The sequence below is a fragment of the Oncorhynchus tshawytscha genome, linkage group LG16 (assembly GCF_018296145.1).
Source record: "Oncorhynchus tshawytscha isolate Ot180627B linkage group LG16, Otsh_v2.0, whole genome shotgun sequence".
Lineage (NCBI taxonomy): Eukaryota > Metazoa > Chordata > Actinopteri > Salmoniformes > Salmonidae > Oncorhynchus > Oncorhynchus tshawytscha.
Genome location: NC_056444.1, coordinates 816,664 through 838,732, shown reverse-complemented (window position 1 = coordinate 838,732; position 22,069 = coordinate 816,664). Strand labels below are relative to the sequence as shown.

General features: G+C 47.4%; 1 protein-coding gene across 3 annotated transcripts in view; it reads right to left on the bottom strand.

Annotated features, from left to right (window-relative positions):
* Positions 1-15,048: 15,048 nt before the first annotated feature.
* Positions 15,049-22,069, bottom strand: part of LOC112235892 (1-phosphatidylinositol 4,5-bisphosphate phosphodiesterase delta-1) — an 88,872-nt gene continuing 81,851 nt past the window's right edge. For 2 of the 3 annotated variants that reach the window (XM_042298659.1, XM_042298660.1), the window contains 6 exons: positions 21,264-21,420; positions 20,951-21,067; positions 19,593-19,771; positions 18,974-19,109; positions 15,662-15,811; positions 15,049-15,511 (listed from right to left, as the gene is read on the bottom strand). In XM_042298659.1, the coding sequence (XP_042154593.1) occupies positions 15,420-15,511; positions 15,662-15,811; positions 18,974-19,109; positions 19,593-19,771; positions 20,951-21,067; positions 21,264-21,420 (831 nt within the window). In that variant the 3' untranslated portion in view covers positions 15,049-15,419. Of the gene's footprint in view, positions 15,512-15,661; positions 15,812-18,666; positions 18,726-18,973; positions 19,110-19,592; positions 19,772-20,950; positions 21,068-21,263; positions 21,421-22,069 lie in introns of those variants that run through there. The other variant, XM_042298661.1, reaches the window with a different exon arrangement.

The window sequence follows — 22,069 nt, the reverse complement described above, 5'->3', positions numbered from 1 at the left end:
TTTCTAAATTAAAACTGATGCCCTGCAACTGAACATGGACATTTTATTGGACTCCTGTTTCCACATATCAAGGATGTTGCTAAGGTTTGTTGAAAATTCTCTATGCTGCACCGAACAGTACCTTACATTTAACTTCCAGTAATGGACACCAACAATCTGGTTAAATCACACTAACTGGTGTAACAGTCTGTGGCTAAGATAACTGGTGATCAGCAGATGATGGGAGAGATGGTCATGATGAAACTGCCATTCACAAAGGAACACACTAAGTTCACGGTATACTTGCACAGCTGTGGGAGGAGTGTTGTCATGATCAAACTGCTATTCAGCTCCTCATGAGTCATCTGCTTGAAATGCAGCATAATGTCTAATCCCTCGAGAGGAATACAGGTCTGCTACAATGACGCAGGCAAAGGAATTATGTTTCCGTTTCTAGAATCCACTCCAGGAAGAAGCCCAGGCACCACACAGTATTGTTTGGAAGACAAAATGATAAATTTACTCTGTACAGTTTGAAGGACACTTGAATTGTGCCAGCATAACATCAACAATAGGTTAGAATAGTTGAACATGCATACATGTACACAGCAATGAGAGTACATTTAGAACAATATCTAGCCTAATAGAAATAAATATGGCATGACCATCAACCTTTGCACAGTGACCAGATTGTACAAATGTACCTAGGTAGGTAGACAGACATGGCCATAGCTAGATACTATCAGGCATGCTTAGGCAAATAGTTTTATAGTAAAACAAGTTTCAGTTTGAGATTTACAACAGTAAATTGTTGCATTATTGTTTGTCCTCACTGTTAGCTAGTAAACTTAGCTAGCTAGCTGTATAGCCAATAATTGTTATGTACAGTGCATTCAGAGAGTATTTAGAGCCCTTGACTTTTTCCACATTTTGTTACCTAACAGCCTTATTCTAAAATGGATTAAGGATCAGTGTGGCAGATGTGTTGTTACCTACCCTTACCACCTGGGGACAGCCCGTCAGGAAGTCCAGGATCCAGTTGCAGAGGGAGGTGTTTAGTCCCAGGGTCCTTAGCTTAGTGATGAGCTTTGAGTGCACTATGGTGTTGAATGCTGAGCTGTAGTCAATGAATAGCATTCTCACGTAGGTGTTCCTTTAGACCAGGTGGGAAAGGGCAGTGTGGATCATTTGTGGATCGGTTGGGGCAGTATGCAATTTGGAGTGGGTGTAGGATTTCTGGCAGGATGATGTTGATGTGAGCCATTAACAGCCTTTCAAAGCACTTCATGGCTACTGTGAGTGCTACAGGGCGGTAGTCATTTAGGCAGGTTACCTTCGCTTTCTTGGGCACAGAGACAATGGTAGTCTCATGTAGGTATTACATGTAGGTATTACAGACTCGGTCAGGGAGAGGTTGAAACTGTAATTGAAGACACTTGCCAGTTTGTCCGCGCATGCTCCGATTACACATCCTGGTAATCCGTCTTGCCCAGCGGCATTGTAAATGTTGACCTGTTTAAAGGTCTTGCTCATATCGGCTACGGAGTGCGTGATCACACAGTCGTCCGGAACGCTGGTGCTCTCATGCATGCTTCAGTGTTGCTTGCCTCAAAGCGAGCATAAAAGGCATTTAGCCCATCTGGTAGGCTTGCGTCACTGGGCAACACGCGGAAATGTAACAAAAGCTGGGCGACATTGCGTCTATCTCTCAGAATACTGCAGTAAGTGATTCACTAGAAAACTCTAACAATAACCAAGATTTTTTTTATTTTTTTTATTTCACCTTTATTTAACCAGGTAGGCTAGTTGAGAACAAGTTCTCATTTGCAACTGCGACCTGGCCAAGATAAAGCATAGCAGTGTGAACAGACAACACAGAGTTACACATGGAAGAAACAATTAACAAGTCAATAACACAGTAGAAAAAAAGGGGGAGTCTATATACATTGTGTGCAAAAGGCATGAGGAGGTAGGCGAATAATTACAATTTTGCAGATTAATAACACTGGAGTGATACATGATCAGATGGTCATGTACAGGTAGAGATATTGCTGTGCAAAAGAGCAGAAAAGTAAATAAGTAAAAACAGTATGGGGATGAGGTAGGTAAAAATGGGTGGGCTATTTACCGATAGACTATGTACAGCTGCAGCGAACGGTTAACTGCTCAGATAGCAGATGTTTGAAGTTGGTGAGGGAGATAAAAGTCTCCAACTTCAGCGATTTTTGCAATTCGTTCCAGTCACAGGCAGCAGAGAACTGGAACGAAAGGCGGCCAAATGAGGTGTTGGCTTTAGGGATGATCAGTGAGATACACCTGCTGGAGCGTGTCCTACGGATGGGTGTTGCCATCGTGACCAGTGAACTGAGATAAGGCGGAGCTTTACCTAGCATGGACTTGTAGATGACCTGGAGCCAGTGGGTCTGGCGACGAATATGTAGCGAGGGCCAGCAAACTAGAGCATACAAGTCGCAGTGGTGGGTGGTATAAGGTGCTTTAGTGACAAAACGGATGGCACTGTGATAAACTGCATCCAGTTTGCTGAGTAGAGTGTTGGAAGCAATTTTGTAGATGACATCGCCGAAGTCGAGGATCGGTAGGATAGTCAGTTTTACTAGGGTAAGTTTGGCGGCGTGAGTGAAGGAGGCTTTGTTGCGGAATAGAAAGCCGACTCTTGATTTGATTTTCGATTGGAGATGTTTGATATGAGTCTGCAAGGAGAGTTTGCAGTCTAGCCAGACACCTAGGTACTTAGGTACCTAGGTACCTAGGTATAGATGTCCACATATTCAAGGTCGGAACCATCCAGGGTGGTGATGCTGGTCAGGCGTGCGGGTGCAGGCAGCGAATGGTTGAAAAGCATGCATTTGGTTTTACTAGCGTTTAAGAGCAGTTGGAGGCCACGGAAGGAGTGTTGTATGGCATTGAAGCTCGTTTGGAGGTTAGATAGCACAGTGTCCAAGGACGGGCCGGAAGTATATAGAATGGTGTCGTCTGCGTAGAGGTGGATCAGGGAATCGCCCGCAGCAAGAGCAACATCATTGATATATACAAAGAAAAGAGTCGGCCCGAGGATTGAACCCTGTGGCACCCCCATAGAGACTGCCAGAGGACCGGACAGCATGCCCTCCGATTTGACACACTGAACTCTGTCTGCAAAGTAATTGGTGAACCAGGCAAGGCAGTCATCCGAAAAACCGAGGCTACTGAGTCTGCCGATAAGAATATGGTGATTGACAGAGTCGAAAGCCTTGGCAAGGTCGATGAAGACGGCTGCACAGTACTGTCTTTTATCGATGGCGGTTATGATATCGTTTAGTACCTTGAGCGTGGCTGAGGTGCACCCGTGGCCGGCTCGGAAACCAGATTGCACAGCGGAGAAGGTACGGTGGGATTCGAGATGGTCAGTGACCTGTTTGTTGACTTGGCTTTCGAAGACCTTAGATAGGCAGGGCAGGATGGATATAGGTCTGTAACGGTTTGGGTCCAGGGTGTCTCCCCCTTTGAAGAGGGGGATGACTGCGGCAGCTTTCCAATCCTTGGGGATGTCAGACGATATGAAAGAGAGGTTGAACAGGCTGGTAATAGGGGTTGCGACAATGGCGGCGGATAGTTTCAGAAATAGAGGGTCCAGATTGTCAAGCCCAGCTGATTTGTACGGGTCCAGGTTTTGCAGCTCTTTCAGAACATCTGTTATCTGGATTTGGGTAAAGGAGAACCTGGAGAGGCTTGGGCGAGTAGCTGCGGGGGGCGGAGCTGTTGGCCGAGGTTGGAGTAGCCAGGCGGAAGGCATGGCCAGCTGTTGGGAAATGCTTGTTGAAGTTTTCGATAATCATGGATTTATCGGTGGTGACCGTGTTACCTAGCCTCAGTGCAGTGGGCAGCTGGGAGGAGGTGCTCTTGTTCTCCATGGACTTCACAGTGTCCCAGAACCTTTTGGAGTTGGAGCTACAGGATGCAAACTTCTGCCTGAAGAAGCTGGCCTTAGCTTTCCTGACTGACTGCGTGTATTGGTTCCTGACTTCCCTGAACAGTTGCATATCACGGGGACTATTCGATGATATTGCAGTCCGCCACAGGATATTTTTGTGCTGGTCGAGGGCAGTCAGGTCTGGAGTGAACCAAGGGCTGTATCTGTTCTTAGTTCTGCATTTTTTGAACGGAGCATGCTTATCTAAAATGGTGAGGAAGTTACTTTTAAAGAATGATCAGGCATCCTCAACTGACGGGATGAGGTCAATGTCCTTCCAGGATACCCGGGCCAGGTCGATTAGAAAGGCCTGCTCATAGAAGTGTTTTAGGGAGCGTTTGACAGTGATGAGGTGTGGTCGTTTGACTGTGGCTCCGTAGCGGATACAGGCAATGAGGCAGTGATCGCTGAGATCCTGGTTGAAGACAGCGGAGGTGTATTTGGAGGGCCAGTTGGTCAGGATGACGTCTATGAGGGTGCCCTTGTTTACAGATTTAAGGTTGTACCTGGTGGGTTCCTTGATGATTTGTGTGAGATTGAGGGCATCTAGCTTAGATTGTAGGACTGCCGAGGTGTTAAGCATATCCCAGTTTAGGTCACCTAACAGAACAAACTCTGAAGCTAGATGGGGGGCAATCAATTCACAGATGGTGTCCAGGGCACAGTTGGGAGCTGAGGGGGGTCGGTAGCAGGCGGCAACAGTGAGACTTATTTCTGGAGAGTAATTTTCAAAATTAGTAGTTCGAACTGTTTGGGTATGGACCTGGAAAGTATGACATTACTTTGCAGGCTATCTCTATAACCATTAACCACATTTCAAAGTCATTATGATATAACCAATACAAGCCTAACCTTCGCATGCATCAAACATGCATGATTGTGACAGAAGAAACATGAATCTACATATTTTCTAAATCCTCCATACAGCCTTCACCTGCTGGTGGATATCGGCCTTCACCTGCTGGTGGATATCGTGCTGGTGGATATCGGCCTTCACCTGCTGGTGGATATCGGCCTACACCTGCTGGTGGATATCGACCTTCACCTGCTGGTGGATATCGTGCTGGTGGATATCGGCCTTCACCTGCTGGTGGTTATCACTCAACCTCTTCTTACGTGTCTGTAACACAGACCTGAGCTGGTTCTGCTTGGGGGAGTAGTGGAGGTGGTGGATACAGGAGGCCCAGACCAGCTTAGCTCTCCCCCATCCTACAAGCTCCATCTAAGGGTTCTACTTGGGGGAGTAGTGGAGGTGGTGGATACAGGAGGCCCAGACCAGCTTAGCTCTCCCCCATCCTACAAGCTCCATCTAAGGGTTCTACTTGGGGGAGTAGTGGAGGTGGTGGATACAGCGCTCCAGGAGGCCCAGACCAGCTTAGCTCTCCCCCATCCTACAAGCTCCATCTAAGGGTTCTACTTGGGGGAGTAGTGGAGGTGGTGGATACAGCACTCCAGGAGGCCCAGACCAGCTTAGCTCTCCCCCCCATCCATCAAGGGTTCTCCATCAGGAGGCCCAGGTTTTCTCCATCTAAGGGTTCTACTTGGGGAGTAGTGGAGGTGGTGGATACAGCACTCCAGGAGGCCCAGACCAGCTTAGCTCTCCCCCATCCTACAAGCTCCATCTAAGGGTTCTTCTTGGGGGAGTAGTGGAGGTGGTGGATACAGCGCTCCAGGAGGCCCAGACCAGCTTAGCTCTCCCCCATCCTACAAGCTCCATCTAAGGGTTCTACTTGGGGGAGTAGTGGAGGTGGTGGATACAGGAGGCCCAGACCAGCTTAGCTCTCCCCCATCCTACAAGCTCCATCTAAGGGTTCTACTTGGGGGAGTAGTGGAGGTGGTGGATACAGCGCTCCAGGAGGCCCAGACCAGCTTAGCTCTCCCCCATCCTCAGTGGTGGAAGAAGTACTAAACTGTCATACTTGAGAAAAAGTAAAGATGCCTTTTAATAGAAAATGACTCAAGTAGAGGTCACCCAGTAAAATACTACTTGAGTAGGAGTGTCAAAAGTAAAAGTTTAAATAATTTCAAATTCCTTATATTAAGCAAACCAGATGGCACAATTATTATGATTTTTTTTGCTGGATAGCCACGGGCACTCTCCAACACTCAGACATTTACAACCAAAGCATTTGTGTTTAGTGAGTCCTCCAGATCAGAGGCAGTAGGGAAGACCAGGGATGTTCTCTTGATAAGTGTGCGAATTGGACAATTTTCCTGTCAAAATGTAACAAGTACTTTTGGGTGTCAGGGAAAATGTATGGAGTAAAAAGTACATTTTCTTTCGAAATGTAGAGAAGTAATAGTTGCCAAAAATATAAATTGAAGTAAATTACAGATACCCCCCGAAAATACTTAAGTAGTACTTTAAAGTATTTTTACTTAAGTACTTTACACCACTGCCCATCCTACAAGCTCCATCTAGAGGGAGGAGGCTCATCTCGCCCCTCAAGCCCAGCCACCCCTGGTGCCCAGACCCAACCTGTCCAACACCTTCAGCACCACTCTGTCTCCCACCTTGTCCTCCTCGGCCCCCAGGACTTGAGAGTACCTGGCCGCTGAGCTGCTGCTCAACAAGAGCCCCAATGAGCTACCCCAGGGAGAAGACCCTAACAGGAGAGAGGTGAGACACATTGACTATCACTAAACCAGTAGAGGTGAGACACATTGACTATCACTTACCCAGTAGAGGTGAGACACATTGACTATCACTAACCCAGTAGAGGTGAGACACATTGACTGTCACTTACCCAGTAGAGGTGAGACACATTGACTATCACTTACCCAGTAGAGGTGAGACACATTGACTATCACTAACCCAGTAGAAGTGAGACACATTGACTATCACTAACCCAGTAGAGGTGAGACACATTGACTATCACTAACCCAGTAGAAGTGAGACACATTGACTATCACTAACCCAGTAGAAGTGAGACACATTGACTATCACTAACCCAGTAGAAGTGAGACACATTGACTATCACTAACCCAGTAGAGGTGAGACACATTGGTAATGGTTGTAAATCGACAGCACTGGGCAGCATAACACATCTCTCTCTTGCTCTCCTTCCTCTCCATCTCTCTCTCCTCTCTCTTCCCTTAACTTCCCTCTGTCTCTCTCTCCGTTGTCAGGACTGTCTCTCTCTCTCTCTCCATTGTCAGGACTGTCTCTCTCTCCATTGTCAGGACTGTCACTCTCTCTCTCTCCATTGTCAGGACTGTCTCTCTCTCCATTGTCAGGACTGTCTCTCTCTAACTCCATTGTCAGGACTGTCTCTCTCTCTCTGTTGTCAGGACTGTCTCTGTCTCCATTGTCAGGACTGTCTCTCTCTCTCTCCATTGTCAGGACTGTCTCTCTCTCTCCGTTGTCAGGACTGTCTCTCTCTCTGTTGTCAGGACTGTCTCTCTCTCTCTGTTGTCAGGACTGTCTCTCTCTCTCTGTTGTCAGGACTGTCTCTCTCTCTCCGTTGTCAGGACTGTCTCTCTCTCTGTTGTCAGGACTGTCTCTCACTCTCTCTCTCTCTGTTGTCAGGACTGTCTCTCTCTCTCTCCATTGTCAGGACTGTCTCTCTCTCTCTGTTGTCAGGACTGTCTCTCTCTCTCTGTTGTCAGGACTGTCTCTCTCTCTCTGTTGTCAGGACTGTCTCTCTCTCTCTCCGTTGTCAGGACTGTCTCTCTCTCTGTTGTCAGGACTGTCTCTCACTCTCTCTCTCTCCGTTGTCAGGACTGTCTCGCTCTCTCTCCTTTGTCAGGACTGTCTCTCTCTCTCTCCGTTGTCAGGACTGTCTCTCTCTCTCCGTTGTCAGGACTCTCTCTCTCTCTCTCTCTCTCTCTCCGTTGTCAGGACTGTCTCTCTCTCTCTCCGTTGTCAGGACTGTCTCTCTCTCTCTCTCCGTTGTCAGGACTCTCTCTCTCTCTCTCTCTCCGTTGTCAGGACTCTCTCTCTCTCTCCGTTGTCAGGACTGTCTCTCTCTCTCCGTTGTCAGGACTCTCCGTTGTCAGGACTGTTTCTCTCTCTCTCCGTTGTCAGGACTGTCTCTCTCTCTCTCCATTGTCAGGACTGTCTCTCTCTTTCTCCGTTGTCAGGACTGTCTCGCTCTCTCTCCGTTGTCAGGACTGTCTCGCTCTCTCTCCGTTGTCAGGACTGTCTCTCTCTCTCGCTCTCCGTTGTCAGGACTGTCTCTCTCTCTCGCTCTCCGTTGTCAGGACTGTCTCTCTCTCTCTCTCTCGTTGTCAGGACTGTCTCTCTCTCTCTCTCCGTTGTCAGGACTGTCTCTCTCTCTCTCTCCGTTGTCAGGACTGTTTCTCTCTCTCTCCGTTGTCAGGACTGTTTCTCTCTCTCTCCGTTGTCAGGACTGTCTCTCTCTCTCTCTCTCCGTTGTCAGGACTGTCTCTCTCTCTCCATTGTCAGGACTGTCTCTCTCTCTCCATTGTCAGGACTGTCTCTCTCTTTCTCCGTTGTCAGGACTGTCTCGCTCTCTCTCCGTTGTCAGGACTGTCTCGCTCTCTCTCCTTTGTCAGGACTGTCTCTCTCTCTCGCTCTCCGTTGTCAGGACTGTCTCTCTCTCTCGCTCTCCGTTGTCAGGACTGTCTCTCTCTCTCGCTCTCCGTTGTCAGGACTGTCTCTCTCTCGCTCTCCGTTGTCAGGACTGTCTCTCTCTCGCTCTCCGTTGTCAGGACTGTCTCTCTCTCGCTCTCCGTTGTCAGGACTGTCTCTCTCTCTCTCGCTCCGTTGTCAGGACTGTCTCTCTCTCTCTCCCTCTCTCTCTCCGTTGTCAGGACTGTCTCGCTCTCTCTCCTTTGTCAGGACTGTCTCTCTCTCTCTCCGTTGTCAGGACTGTCTCTCTCTCTCGCTCTCCATTGTCAGGACTGTCTCTCTCTCGCTCTCCGTTGTCAGGACTGTCTCTCTCTCGCTCTCCGTTGTCAGGACTGTCTCTCTCTCGCTCTCCGTTGTCAGGACTGTCTCTCTCTCGCTCTCCGTTGTCAGGACTGTCTCTCTCTCGCTCTCCGTTCTCTCTCCGTTGTCAGGACTGTCTCTCTCTCGCTCTCCGTTGTCAGGACTGTCTCTCTCTCTCTCTCCGTTGTCAGGACTGTCTCTCTCTCTCTCTCCGTTGTCAGGACTGTCTCTCTCGCTCTCCGTTGTCAGGACTGTCTCTCTCTCTCTCCGTTGTCAGGACTGTCTCTCTCTCTCCATTGTCAGGACTGTCTCTCTCTCGCTCCGTTGTCAGGACTGTCTCTCTCTCTCTCTCTCTCTCTCTCTCTCTCTCTCTCGCTCCGTTGTCAGGACTGTCTCTCTCTCTCGCTCCGTTGTCAGGACTCTCTCTCTCTCTCCGTTGTCAGGACTCTCTCTCTCTCTCTCTCTCTGTTGTCAGGACACTCTCTCTCTCTCTCTCTCTCTCCGTTGTCAGGACTCTCTCTCTCTCTCTCTCTCCGTTGTCAGGACTCTCTCTCTCTCTCTCTCTCCGTTGTCAGGACTCTCTCTCTCCGTTGTCAGGACTCTCTCTCTCTCTCTCCGTTGTCAGGACTCTCTCTCTCTCTCTCTCCGTTGTCAGGACTCTCTCTCTCTCTCTCTCCGTTGTCAGGACTCTCTCTCTCTCCGTTGTCAGGACTCTCTCTCTCTCCGTTGTCAGGACTCTCTCTCTCTGTTGTCAGGACTCTCTCTCTCTCTCTGTTGTCAGGACTGTCTCTCTCTCTCTCTCTCTCTCTCTGTTGTCAGGACTGTCTTTCTCTCTCTCCGTTGTCAGGATGGTCTCTCTCTCTCTCCATTGTCAGGACTGTCTCTCTCTCTCCGTTGTCAGGACTGTCTCTCTCTCTCGCTCCGTTGTCAGGACTGTCTCTCTCTCTCTCTCTCTCTCGCTCCGTTGTCAGGACTGTCTCTCTCTCTCTCTCTCTCTCGCTCCGTTGTCAGGACTCTCTCTCTCTCTCTCGCTCCATTGTCAGGACTCTCTCTCTCGCTCCGTTGTCAGGACTCTCTCTCTCTCTCTCTCGCTCCGTTGTCAGGACTCTCTCTCTCTCTCCGTTGTCAGGACACTCTCTCTCTCTCTCTCTCTCCGTTGTCAGGACACTCTCTCTCTCTCTCTCTCCGTTGTCAGGACTCTCTCTCTCTCTCCGTTGTCAGGACTCTCTCTCTCTCTCTCTCTCTCTCTCTCTCCATTGTCAGGACTGTCTCTCTCTCTCTCTCTGTTGTCAGGACTCTCTCTCTCTCTCTCTCTCCGTTGTCAGGACTGTCTCTCTCTCTCTCTCTCTCTCTCTCTCTGTTGTCAGGACTGTCTCTCTCTCTCTCTCTCTCTCTCTCTCTGTTGTCAGGACTGTCTCTCTCTCTCTCTCTCTCTCTCTCTCTCTGTTGTCAGGACTCTCTCTCTCTCTCTCTCTCTCTGTTGTCAGGACTCTCTCTCTCTCTCTCTCTCTCTCTCCGTTGTCAGGACTGTCTCTCTCTCTCTCTCTCTCTCTCTCTCTCTGTTGTCAGGACTGTCTCTCTCTCTCTCTCTCTCTCTCTCTGTTGTCAGGACTGTCTCTCTCTCTCTCTCTCTCTCCGTTGTCAGGACTGTCTCTCTCTCTCTCTCTCTCTCTCTGTCTGTTGTCAGGACTGTCTCTCTCTCTCTCTCTCTCTCTCTCTGTTGTCAGGACTGTCTCTCTCTCTCTCTCTCTCTCCGTTGTCAGGACTGTCTCTCTCTCTCTCGTTGTCAGGACTCTCTCCGTTGTCAGGACTGTCTCTCTCTCTCTCCGTTGTCAGGACTGTCTCTCTCTCTCTCCGTTGTCAGGACTGTCTCTCTCTCTCTCCGTTGTCAGGACTGTCTCTCTCTCTCTCTCTCTCTCTCTCTCTCCTTTGTCAGGACTTTGTCAGGTCTCTCTCTCTCTCTCCTGTTGTCAGGACTGTCTCTCTCTCTCTCTCTCTCTCTCTCCGTTGTCAGGACTGTCTCTCTCTCTCTCTCTCTCTCGCTCCGTTGTCAGGACTCTCTCTCTCTCTCTCTCTTGCTCCGTTGTCAGGACTGTCTCTCTCTCTCTCTCTCTCGCTCCATTGTCAGGACTCTCTCTCTCTCTCTCGCTCCGTTGTCAGGACTCTCTCTCTCTCTCCGTTGTCAGGACTCTCTCTCTCTCTCTCGCTCCGTTGTCAGGACTCTCTCTCTCTCTCTCCGTTGTCAGGACACTCTCTCTCTCTCCTCAGGACACTCTCTCTCTCTCTCCGTTGTCAGGACTCTCTCTCTCTCTCCGTTGTCAGGACTCTCTCTCTCTCTCTCTCCGTTGTCAGGACTGTCTCTCTCTCTCTCTCTGTTGTCAGGACTCTCTCTCTCTCTCCGTTGTCAGGACTCTCTCTCTCTCGTTGTTCAGGACTCTCTCTCTCTCTGTTGTCAGGACTCTCTCTCTGTTGTCTCTCTGTCTCTCTCTCTCTCTCTCTCTCTCTGTTGTCAGGACTGTCTCTCTCTCTCTCTCTCTCTGTTGTCTCTCTCTCTCTCTCTCTGTTGTCAGGACTCTCTCTCTCTCTCTCTGTTGTCAGGACTGTCTCTCTCTCTCTCTCTCTCTCTCTCTCCGTTGTCAGGACTGTCTCTCTCTCTCTCTCGTTCTCTCTCTCTCTCTCTCTCTGTTGTCAGGACTGTCTCTCTCTCTCTCTCTCTCTCTCTCTCTCTCTCTCTCTCTCTCTCTCTGTTGTCAGGACTGTCTCCTCTCTCTCTCTCTCTCTGTTGTCTCTCTCTCTCTCTCTCTCTCTCTGTTGTCAGGACTGTCTGTCTCTCTGTCTCTCTCTCTCTCTCTGTTGTCAGGACTGTCTCTCTCTCTCTCTCTCTCTCTCAGGACTGTCTGTTGTCAGGACTGTCTCTCTCTCTCTCTCTCTCTGTTGTCAGGACTGTCTCTCTCTCTCTCTCTCTCTGTTGTCAGGACTCTCTCTCTCTCTCTCTCTCTCTCCGTTGTCAGGACTGTCTCTCTCTCTCTCCGTTGTCAGGACTGTCTCTCTCTCTCTCCGTTGTCAGGACTGTCTCTCTCTCTCCGTTGTCAGGACTGTCTCTCTCTCTCTCCGTTGTCAGGACTGTCTCTCTCTCTCTCTCCGTTGTCAGGACTGTCTCTCTCTCTCTCTCCGTTGTCAGGACTGTCTCTCTCTCTCTCTCTCTCTCTCTCTCTCTCTCTCTCTCCTTTGTCAGGTCTCTCTCTCTCTCCTTTGTCAGGACTCTCTCTCTCTCTCCTTTGTCAGGACTCTCTCTCTCTCTCCTTTGTCAGGACTCTCTCTCTCTCTCTCTGTTGTCAGGACTGTCTCTCTCTCTCTCTCTCTCTCTCCGTTGTCAGGACTGTCTCTCTCTCTCTCTCTCTCTCTCTCTCTCCGTTGTCAGGACTTCTCTCTCTCTCTCCGTTGTCAGGACTCTCTCTCTCTCTCTCTTTGTCTCTCCTTTGTCAGGGTCTCTCTCTCTCTCCTTTGTCAGGTCTCTCTCTCTCTCTCTCCTTTGTCAGGACTCTCTCTCTCTCTCTCTCTGTTGTCAGGACTGTCTCTCTCTCTCTCTCTGTTGTCAGGACTGTCTCTCTCTCTCTCTGTTGTCAGGACTGTCTCTCTCTCTCTCTCTCCGTTGTCAGGACTGTCTCTCTCTCTCTCCGTTGTCAGGACTGTCTCTCTCTCTCTCCGTTGTCAGGACTGTCTCTCTCTCTCTCCGTTGTCAGGACTGTCTCTCTCTCTCTCCGTTGTCAGGACTGTCTCTCTCTCTCGCTCCGTTGTCAGGACTGTCTCTCTCTCTCTCTCTCGTTGTCTCTCTTTCTCTCTCTCTCTCTCTCCTTTGTCAGGTCTCTCTCTCCTTTGTCAGGTCTCTCTCTCTCTCCTTTGTCAGGTCTCTCTCTCTCTCCTTTGTCAGGTCTCTCTCTCTCTCCTTTGTCAGGACTCTCTCTCTCTCTCTCTCTCTCTCTGTTGTCAGGACTCTCTCTCTCTCTCTCTCTCTCTCCGTTGTCAGGACTGTCTCTCTCTCTCTCTCCTTTGTCAGGTCTCTCTCTCTCTCCTTTGTCAGGTCTCTCTCTCCTTTGTCAGACTCTCTCTCTCTCTCTCTCCTTTGTCAGGTCTCTCTCTCCTTTGTCAGGACTCTCTCTCTCTCTCCTTTGTCAGGGTCTCTCTCTCTCTCTCCGTTGTCAGGTCTCTCTCTCTCTCTCTCTCTCTCTCTCTCTGTTGTCAGGACTCTCTCTCTCTCTCTCTCTCTCAGGACTCTCTCTCTCTCTCCTGTTGTCAGGACTCTCTCTCTCTCTCTCCGTTGTCAGGACTCTCTCTCTCTCTCTCTCTCCGTTGTCAGGACTGTCTCTCTCTCTCTCTCTGTTGTCAGGACTCTCTCTCTCTCTCCGTTGTCAGGACTCTCTCTCTCTCTCCGTTGTCAGGACTCTCTCTCTCTCTCTCTCTCTCTCTCTCCGTTGTCAGGACTGTCTCTCTCTCTCTCTCCGTTGTCAGGACTGTCTCTCTCTCTCTCTCTCTCCGTTGTCAGGACTGTCTCTCTCTCTCTCTCTCCGTTGTCAGGACTGTCTCTCTCTCTCTCGCTCTGTTGTCAGGACTGTCTCTCTCTCTCTCTCTGTTGTCAGGACTGTCTCTCTGATGTGGATCTGGAGAACCTGCTGGGTTGTTCTCGGGCTGGTTTCCAGCGGCTGCCCAAGTGGCGGTAAAACGACCTGAAGAAGGCAGGGCTGTTTTGAGTGGGCGGAGTCAGTCAGTTGGGATGACAAGGGCACATATCTTATTAGAGTTGAATGGTTATATTTTCATTGATTGTGTCCATGTTGTGTTTAAGTTGCCATACTTTTCAAATACAGTTCAAGCTAGAGGAACTGTACATGCATACATTATGCGCTCTACAATTTAAATAAGATTATTATTATACTCCAGCTGATGACGAGAACCTACCAGATGCTGGATGTTACCAACAGCAATACCACTTTCATTTTCAGTGTCTTTAACAAAGTCCCTTTATCATTTTTTTATTGAAGAAAAACATGCCCAGTCCTTCACTGACATGTTCTACCAGCTGAACAGCATAAGAAGCAGGAGTGGTTTTTAACATTCAAAATGAATTAAATCAAGGAAGATCTTGCTGGCTTGTGTTTTGTTATATTTACTGCAACTCAGTTTGACGATCATATTGAACTAACCCTTCCATAACAACATGGCTAATTATCATAAAGTTGCCACAAAATCTCTCTCTCAAAAAGAATTCACCATCAAACAACTTTTCTAAATTATGATTTTATTCAAGAGCATGTGCAAATGCAGTTTACTGAAAAACAACAGCAAGATATTACTACCACAGCTACTATACTCTGTTATATGTTACACAGCTGATATCAAGAGAAGAGTGTTAAGAGGAACCACAGTAGGTCAAGTAGGGCTTGATGTGCGTTTCACATGAACAGTCAGTAACAACAGTCATAATGAGTTTGATCATGTGTCCATTAGGCCTGTGGATCTTGTATTTGTTATTAATCAGCATGAATTAGATTGAGCAATGAAAGCCCCACTTTTATTACATAGGCTGGGATCCACGCTATGCAGCTGCTGCCAGAGCGCATTTTTCACTGGCTGTCCACTGGTTTTAAAAACAATGATTGATAGGCAGTTTAAACTTATTGAATTCAACCATTATTGGGTTCAAATACACATTTAGATTTGTGAACAGCCAACAACCACAATAGGTAAGGCGTAAATAGCTAAATGAGAGAGCAGCAGTGTGATTCACATCAATGTGCTAAGTAGATATCAATAATAAGTGATATCCGTATCACCGTAGACTACACCACTGCTGTCATCCTTACCTCCAAGAGTTTATTCAAGTTGGATAATATTTGCATACCGACAGAAATCGCACCATTGGAAAACATATATATATATTTTAATTTATTTAACAAGTTCTCATTTACAACTGCGACCTGGCCGAGATAAAGCAAAGCAGTGCGACAAAAACAACAGTTTGGACTGTAGCCTACAAAATCCTATTTTCCAGCGATCCATCAAACACATTTTGGTGTGTCATCACAGTGGTCTCTGACTTGTGGTCAGACTTACTCAGGTGGAACAAACTTAAAAGAAGTAGATAAAACATTAAATATCGACATATTAAAAACCTTATCAGTTATAACTCAATGATGTGGGAATTGTCAGTATGATGTGGGAGGGGTCAGTGTGGATTGGGCTTTTTAGTATGATGTGGGAGGGGTCAGTGTGGATTGGGCTTTTTAGTATGATGTGGGAGGGGTCAGTGTGGATTGGACTTTTTAGTATGATGTGGGAGGGGTCAGTGTGGATTGGACTTTTTAGTATGATGTGGGAGGGGTCAGTGTGGTGTGGGAGGGGTTAGTATGATGTGGGAAGGGTCAGTGTGGTATGTGAGTGGTTTGTATAATGTTGGAGTGGCAAGTGTGGTATGGGAGTGGTCGGTGTGGGAGGGGTCAGCTTGATGTGGGAGGGGTCAGTGTGACGTGGGAGGGGTCAGCGTGATGTGGGAGGCGTCAGTGTGAAGTGGGTCGGGATCTATTTGGCGTCCAGCAGCATGAGGTGAACAAACAGGCCGGCGGAGGGGATGACATCACCACGCTTGGTGAGCAGAGGGACGTGGCGGTAGCCTGGGAAACAGGATGTGAGGTTTGAATAAGTCAGCAGTCAGCAATGAGAGGAGAGAAGGCGAGAGAGGAACATCAGAGAGAGAGGGGGGGGAAAGAGTGAGAGAAAGAAGAGAGAGGGACAAGACAGAGAGAGACAGAGGGAGGTATTACCGTTCTGTAGACTGGTCAGTGGCAGGCAGTAATGTCCAATCAGGTCGTTCTGTGAGGTGGCGTCATAGTCTTCGACCAGGAAACGCAACATGGCCAGCTCTGGTACCTGGATGTCAAACTGGAACGTCTCATTCCACATGGGATTAAAACCTGCAGAGAGGAACATCATTCCACATGGGGTTAAAACCTGCAGAGGAACATCATTCCACATTTAATCTGCAGAGAGGAACATCATTCCACATGGGATTAAAACCTGGGGAGAGGAACATCATTCCACATTTAACCTGCAGAGAGGAACATCATTCCACATGGGATTAAAACCTGCAGAGAGGAACATCATTCCACATGGGGTTAAAACCTGCAGAGAGGAACATCATTCCACATTTAACCTGCAGAGAGGAACATCATTCCACATTTAACCTGCAGAGAGGAACATCATTTAACCTGCAGAGAGGAACATCATTCCACATGGGATTAAAACCTGCAGAGAGGAACATCATTCCACATTTAACCTGCAGAGAGGAACATCATTCCACATTTAACCTGCAGAGAGGAACATCATTCCACATGGGATTAAAACCTGGGGAGAGGAACATCATTCCACATGGGATTAAAACCTGGGGAGAGGAACATCATTCCACATGGGATTAAGACCTGGTGAGAGGAACATCATTCCACATGGGATTAAAACCTGGTGAGAGGAACATCATTCCACATTTAACCTGCAGAGAGGAACATCATTCCACATGGGATTAAAACCTGGGGAGAGGAACATCATTCCACATTTAACCTGCAGAGAGGAACATCATTCCACATGGGATTAAAACCTGCAGAGAGGAACATCATTCCACATGGGATTAAAACCTGCAGAGAGGAACATCATTCCACATGGGATTAAAACCTGGTGAGAGGAACATCATTCCACATGGGGTTAAAACCTGCCGAAAGGAACATCATTCCACATGGGGTTAAAACCTGCAGAGAGGAACATCATTCCACATTTAACCTGCAGAGAGGAACATCATTCCACATTTAACCTGCAGAGAGGAACATCATTTAACCTGCAGAGAGGAACATCATTCCAAATGGGGTTAAAACCTGGTGAGAGGAACATGGGATTAAAACCTGGGGAGAGGAACATCATTCCACATTTAACCTGCAGAGAGGAACATCATTCCACATGGGATTAAAACCTGGTGAGAGGAACATCATTCCACATGGGATTAAAACCTGGGGAGAGGAACATCATTCCACATGGGGTTAAAACCTGGTGAGAGGAATATCATTCCACATGGGATTAAGACCTGGTGAGAGGAACATCATTCCACATGGGATTAAAACCTGGGGAGAGGAACATCATTCCACATGGGATTAAAACCTGGGGAGAGGAACATCATTCCACATGGGGTTAAAACCTGGTGAGAGGAACATCATTCCACATGGGATTAAGACCTGGTGAGAGGAACATCATTCCACATGGGATTAAAACCTGTTGAGAGGAACATCATTCCACATGGGGTTAAAACCTGCCGAAAGGAACATCATTCCACATTTAACCTGCAGAGAGGAACATCATTACACATGGGGTAAAACCTGCAGAGAGGAACATCATTCCACATTTAACCTGCAGAGAGGAACATCATTTAACCTGCAGAGAGGAACATCATTCCAAATGGGGTTAAAACCTGGTGAGAGGAACATGGGATTAAAACCTGGGGAGAGGAACATCATTCCACATTTAACCTGCAGAGAGGAACATCATTCCACATGGGATTAAAACCTGGTGAGAGGAACATCATTCCACATTTAACCTGCAGAGAGGAACATCATTCCACATTGGGTTAAAACCTGCAGAGAGGAACATCATTCCACATGGGATTAAAACCTGGGGAGAGGAACATCATTCCACATGGGATTAAAACCTGGTGAGAGGAACATCATTCCACATGGGGTTAAAACCTGGTGAGAGGAACATCATTCCACATTTAACCTGCAGAGAGGAACATCATTCCACATGGGATTAAAACCTGGTGAGAGGAACATCATTCCACATGGGATTAAAACCTGCAGAGAGGAACATCATTCCACATGGGATTAAAACCTGGAGAGAGGAACATCATTCCACATGGGGTTAAAACCTGCAGAGAGGAACATCATTCCACATGGGATTAAGACCTGGTGAGAGGAACATCATTCCACATGGGATTAAAACCTGGTGAGAGGAACATCATTCCACATGGGATTAAAACCTGGGGAGAGGAACATCATTCCACATGGGATTAAAACCTGGGGAGAGGAACATCATTCCACATGGGATTAAAACCTGGGGAGAGGAACATCATTCCACATGGGGTTAAAACCTGGTGAGAGGAACATCATTCCACATGGGATTAAGACCTGGTGAGAGGAACATCATTCCACATGGGATTAAAACCTGGTGAGAGGAACATCATTCCACATGGGATTAAAACCTGGGGAGAGGAACATCGTTCCACATGGGGTTAAAACCTGGTGAGAGGAACATCATTCCACATTTAACCTGCAGAGAGGAACATCATTCCACATGGGATTAAAACCTGGGGAGAGGAACATCATTCCACATGGGATTAAAACCTGGGGAGAGGAACATCATTCCACATGGGATTAAAACCTGGGGAGAGGAACATCATTCCACATGGGGTTAAAACCTGGTGAGAGGAACATGGGAACATGGGAACATGGGAACATGGGATCCACATGGGATTAAAACCTGCAGAGAGGAACATCATTCCACATGGGATTAAAACCTGGTGAGAGGAACATCATTCCACATGGGGTTAAAACCTGCCGAAAGGAACATCATTCCACATGGGGTTAAAACCTGCAGAGAGGAACATCATTCCACATTTAACCTGCAGAGAGGAACATCATTCCACATGGGATTAAAACCTGCAGAGAGGAACATCATTCCACATGGGGTTAAAACCTGGTGAGAGGAACATGGGAACATGGGAACATGGGAACATGGGATCCACATGGGATTAAAACCTGCAGAGAGGAACATCATTCCACATGGGATTAAAACCTGCAGAGAGGAACATCATTCCACATGGGGTTAAAACCTGCCGAAAGGAACATCATTCCACATTTAACCTGCAGAGAGGAACATCATTACACATGGGGTAAAACCTGCAGAGAGGAACATCATTCCACATTTAACCTGCAGAGAGGAACATCATTCCACATGGGGTTAAAACCTGGTGAGAGGAACAGAAAGCCTGGATCAGATACTGATGCTGTGTGTGTGTGTGAGTGTGCCTGTATGTGTCTCACCGTTGTTCTCGATGGAGCGTGTCTCCTTGCTGCACGTGTCAGCTGGAACACCGTAGATCTCCACTTTAACCAGCGGGTCCACGATGGATTTAGGCTTGTCCTTGTTTAGCTTGGGCAGCTGCTGGGCTGAGATCACCTGGAGACACGCGCGCGCACACACAAACACAGAGGTGTATAGCAGAAGCCTAATGATTAAGGATATTTCAAAGCATTTGATATATTGTAGTGCTGTTTCGTACACAACATAATGAATCCCTCTTGAACCATATCTCATCTCAATCAAATCAAATCTTCTAATTTGAAACGATGCCACTCAGTTCCTAGCCCCCTCTTAGCAGTGTTCACTATAAGATACGATCTAAAATTAAAAACTCAATATACTGCACAGAAACTCATTTATGTTATCAGAAGGCCATTTTCCTTCCTCAATATATTGCTATTTTATTCATCAATGTAACATTCTCTGTAGTAGCCTTCACTGTGTTCTAATAGTAGCTATTATAATACACTAGTGATTTTCCACTAATGTAATACACTATAGTATCATATATGAATCAATATAATACATAGAGTGTATATATATACAGTATATAACACACTATAACGGTGATCCTCTCACCATGATGTGGAAGGCCTTGTGTTTGATCCAGGGTCCCTTGGTTAGGGTCATAGGATTGAACTCTGACCCAGCATATCTCTGGAATTCAGGCTTCAGGATGTATCCACTCAGCCCGTTGGATCGGAACCTGCCCTGGTTCAGGTCCATCTCCTTAGATGGAGTCTGGAAGTTCAGCGCCACTGGAAAGAAAAATCATAATCAATAAAGCATCGATCAATAAAGCATCGATCATGAATTTATAGAGAAAGGGGAAGACTGTGACCTGAGCTGGTACAGAGATTGTTCATTTATAGAGAAAGGGGAAGACTGTGACCTGAGCTGGTGCAGAGATTGTTCATTTATAGAGAAAGGGGAAGACTGTGACCTAAGCTGGTGCAGAGATTGTTCATTTATAGAGAAAGGGGAAGACTGTGACCTGAGCTGGTGCAGAGATTGTTCATTTATAGAGAAAGGGAAGACTGTGACCTGAGCTGGTACAGAGATTGTTCATTTATAGAGAAAGGGGAAGACTGTGACCTGAGCTGGTACAGAGATTGTTCATTTATAGAGAAAGGGGAAGACTGTGACCTGAGCTGGTGCAGAGATTGTTCATTTATAGAGAAAGGGGAAGACTGTGACCTGAGCTGGTGCAGAGATTGTTCATTTATAGAGAAAGGGGAAGACTGTGACCTGAGCTGGTGCAGAGATTGTTCATTTATAGAGAAAGGGGAAGACTGTGACCTGAGCTGGTGCAGAGATTGTTCATTTATAGAGAAAGGGGAAGACTGTGACCTGAGCTGGTGCAGAGATTGTTCATTTATAGAGAAAGGGGAAGACTGTGACCTGAGCTGGTGCAGAGATTGTTCATTTATAGAGAAAGGGGAAGACTGTGACCTGAGCTGGTGCAGAGATTGTTCATTTATAGAGAAAGGGGAAGACTGTGACCTGAGCTGGTGCAGAGATTGTTCATTTATAGAGAAAGGGGAAGACTGTGACCTGAGCTGGTGCAGAGATTGTTCATTTATAGAGAAAGGGGAAGACTGTGACCTGAGCTGGTGCAGAGATTGTTCATTTATAGAGAAAGGGGAAGACTGTGACCTGAGCTGGTACAGAGATTGTTCATTTATAGAGAAAGGGGAAGACTGTGACCTGAGCTGGTACAGAGATTGTTCATTTATAGAGAAAGGGGAAGACTGTGACCTGAGCTGGTGCAGAGATTGTTCATTTATAGAGAAAGGGGAAGACTGTGACCTGAGCTGGTGCAGAGATTGTTCATTTATAGAGAAAGGGGAAGACTGTGACCTGAGCTGGTGCAGAGATTGTTCATGTCAATTCTATCAGCGGATTCTTAAATATAAGTCTAATTGAAGAGACTGTACCTATCTGACAGCCTGCGTTCCACAGGGGAACTGGGTTGTAGTTGGAGGAGGCTGTTCTGGAGCCAGCTGGGTAGATACGGCTCAGCTTGGTCATGTTGTGGTGGATAAAGGCTTTAGCTGGAAGAGATGTAAACCAGACAGGTTAATGGTGCAATCCTTGTAAGAACTGTTCTAGAACATGCATAATGAAATGTCTATAGTACACTGAATCAAGGCTGAATGGTCCTGTTATTCAGGCTCGCTGTTATTCAGGCTCGCTGTTATTCAGGCTTGCTGTTATTCAGGCTTGCTGTAACAGAACAGAGGGTTTTACCTGCTGTCTCAGCCAGGTTAACAGCCTTGCTCTCTTTAAAGGAGGACATCTCATAGAAGGCCTGGTTGTCTTTAGCGTGCTCAAACCCCGAGAAGTGGACACTCTTACAGTAGATCACCAGATCAGACAGCTGCTTGGCTAGCTTGATCTTTGACTTCTGAAAAGCAATAAAACAGCATTTTTATCAAATCTACAGAAATAGAGATGTTTTGAATGAATTTCTATCAAAGTATTCCCATATGTGTTTTCCTTGGCATATGGCCTGAAATGGAACTAGTTCTGCTGAAGACAGTTTTGCAGCTAATCCACAGTAGAGCTTGGCACCACAGTAGCATGGTACCACAGTAGCTTGGCACCACAGTAGCATGGTACCACAGTAGATTGACACCACAAAAGCATGGCACCACAGTAGCTTGGCACCACAGTAGCTTGGCACCACAGTAGCTTGGCACCACAGTAGCGTGACACCACAGTAGCATGGCACCACAGTAGCTTGGCACCACAGTAGCTTGGCACCACAGTAGCGTGACACCACAGTAGCTTTGCACCACAGTAGCGTGACACCACAGTAGCTTGGCACCACAGTAGCATGACACCACAGTAGCATGGTACCACAGTAGCATGGTACCACAGTAGCTTGGCACCACAGTAGCTTGGCACCACAGAAGCTTGGCACCACAGTAGCATGGTACCACAGTAGCTTGGCACCACAGTAGCTTGGCACCACAGTAGCTTGGCACCACAGTAGCTTGGCACCACAGTAGCATGGTACCACAGTAGCTTGGCGCAACAGTAGCTTGACACCA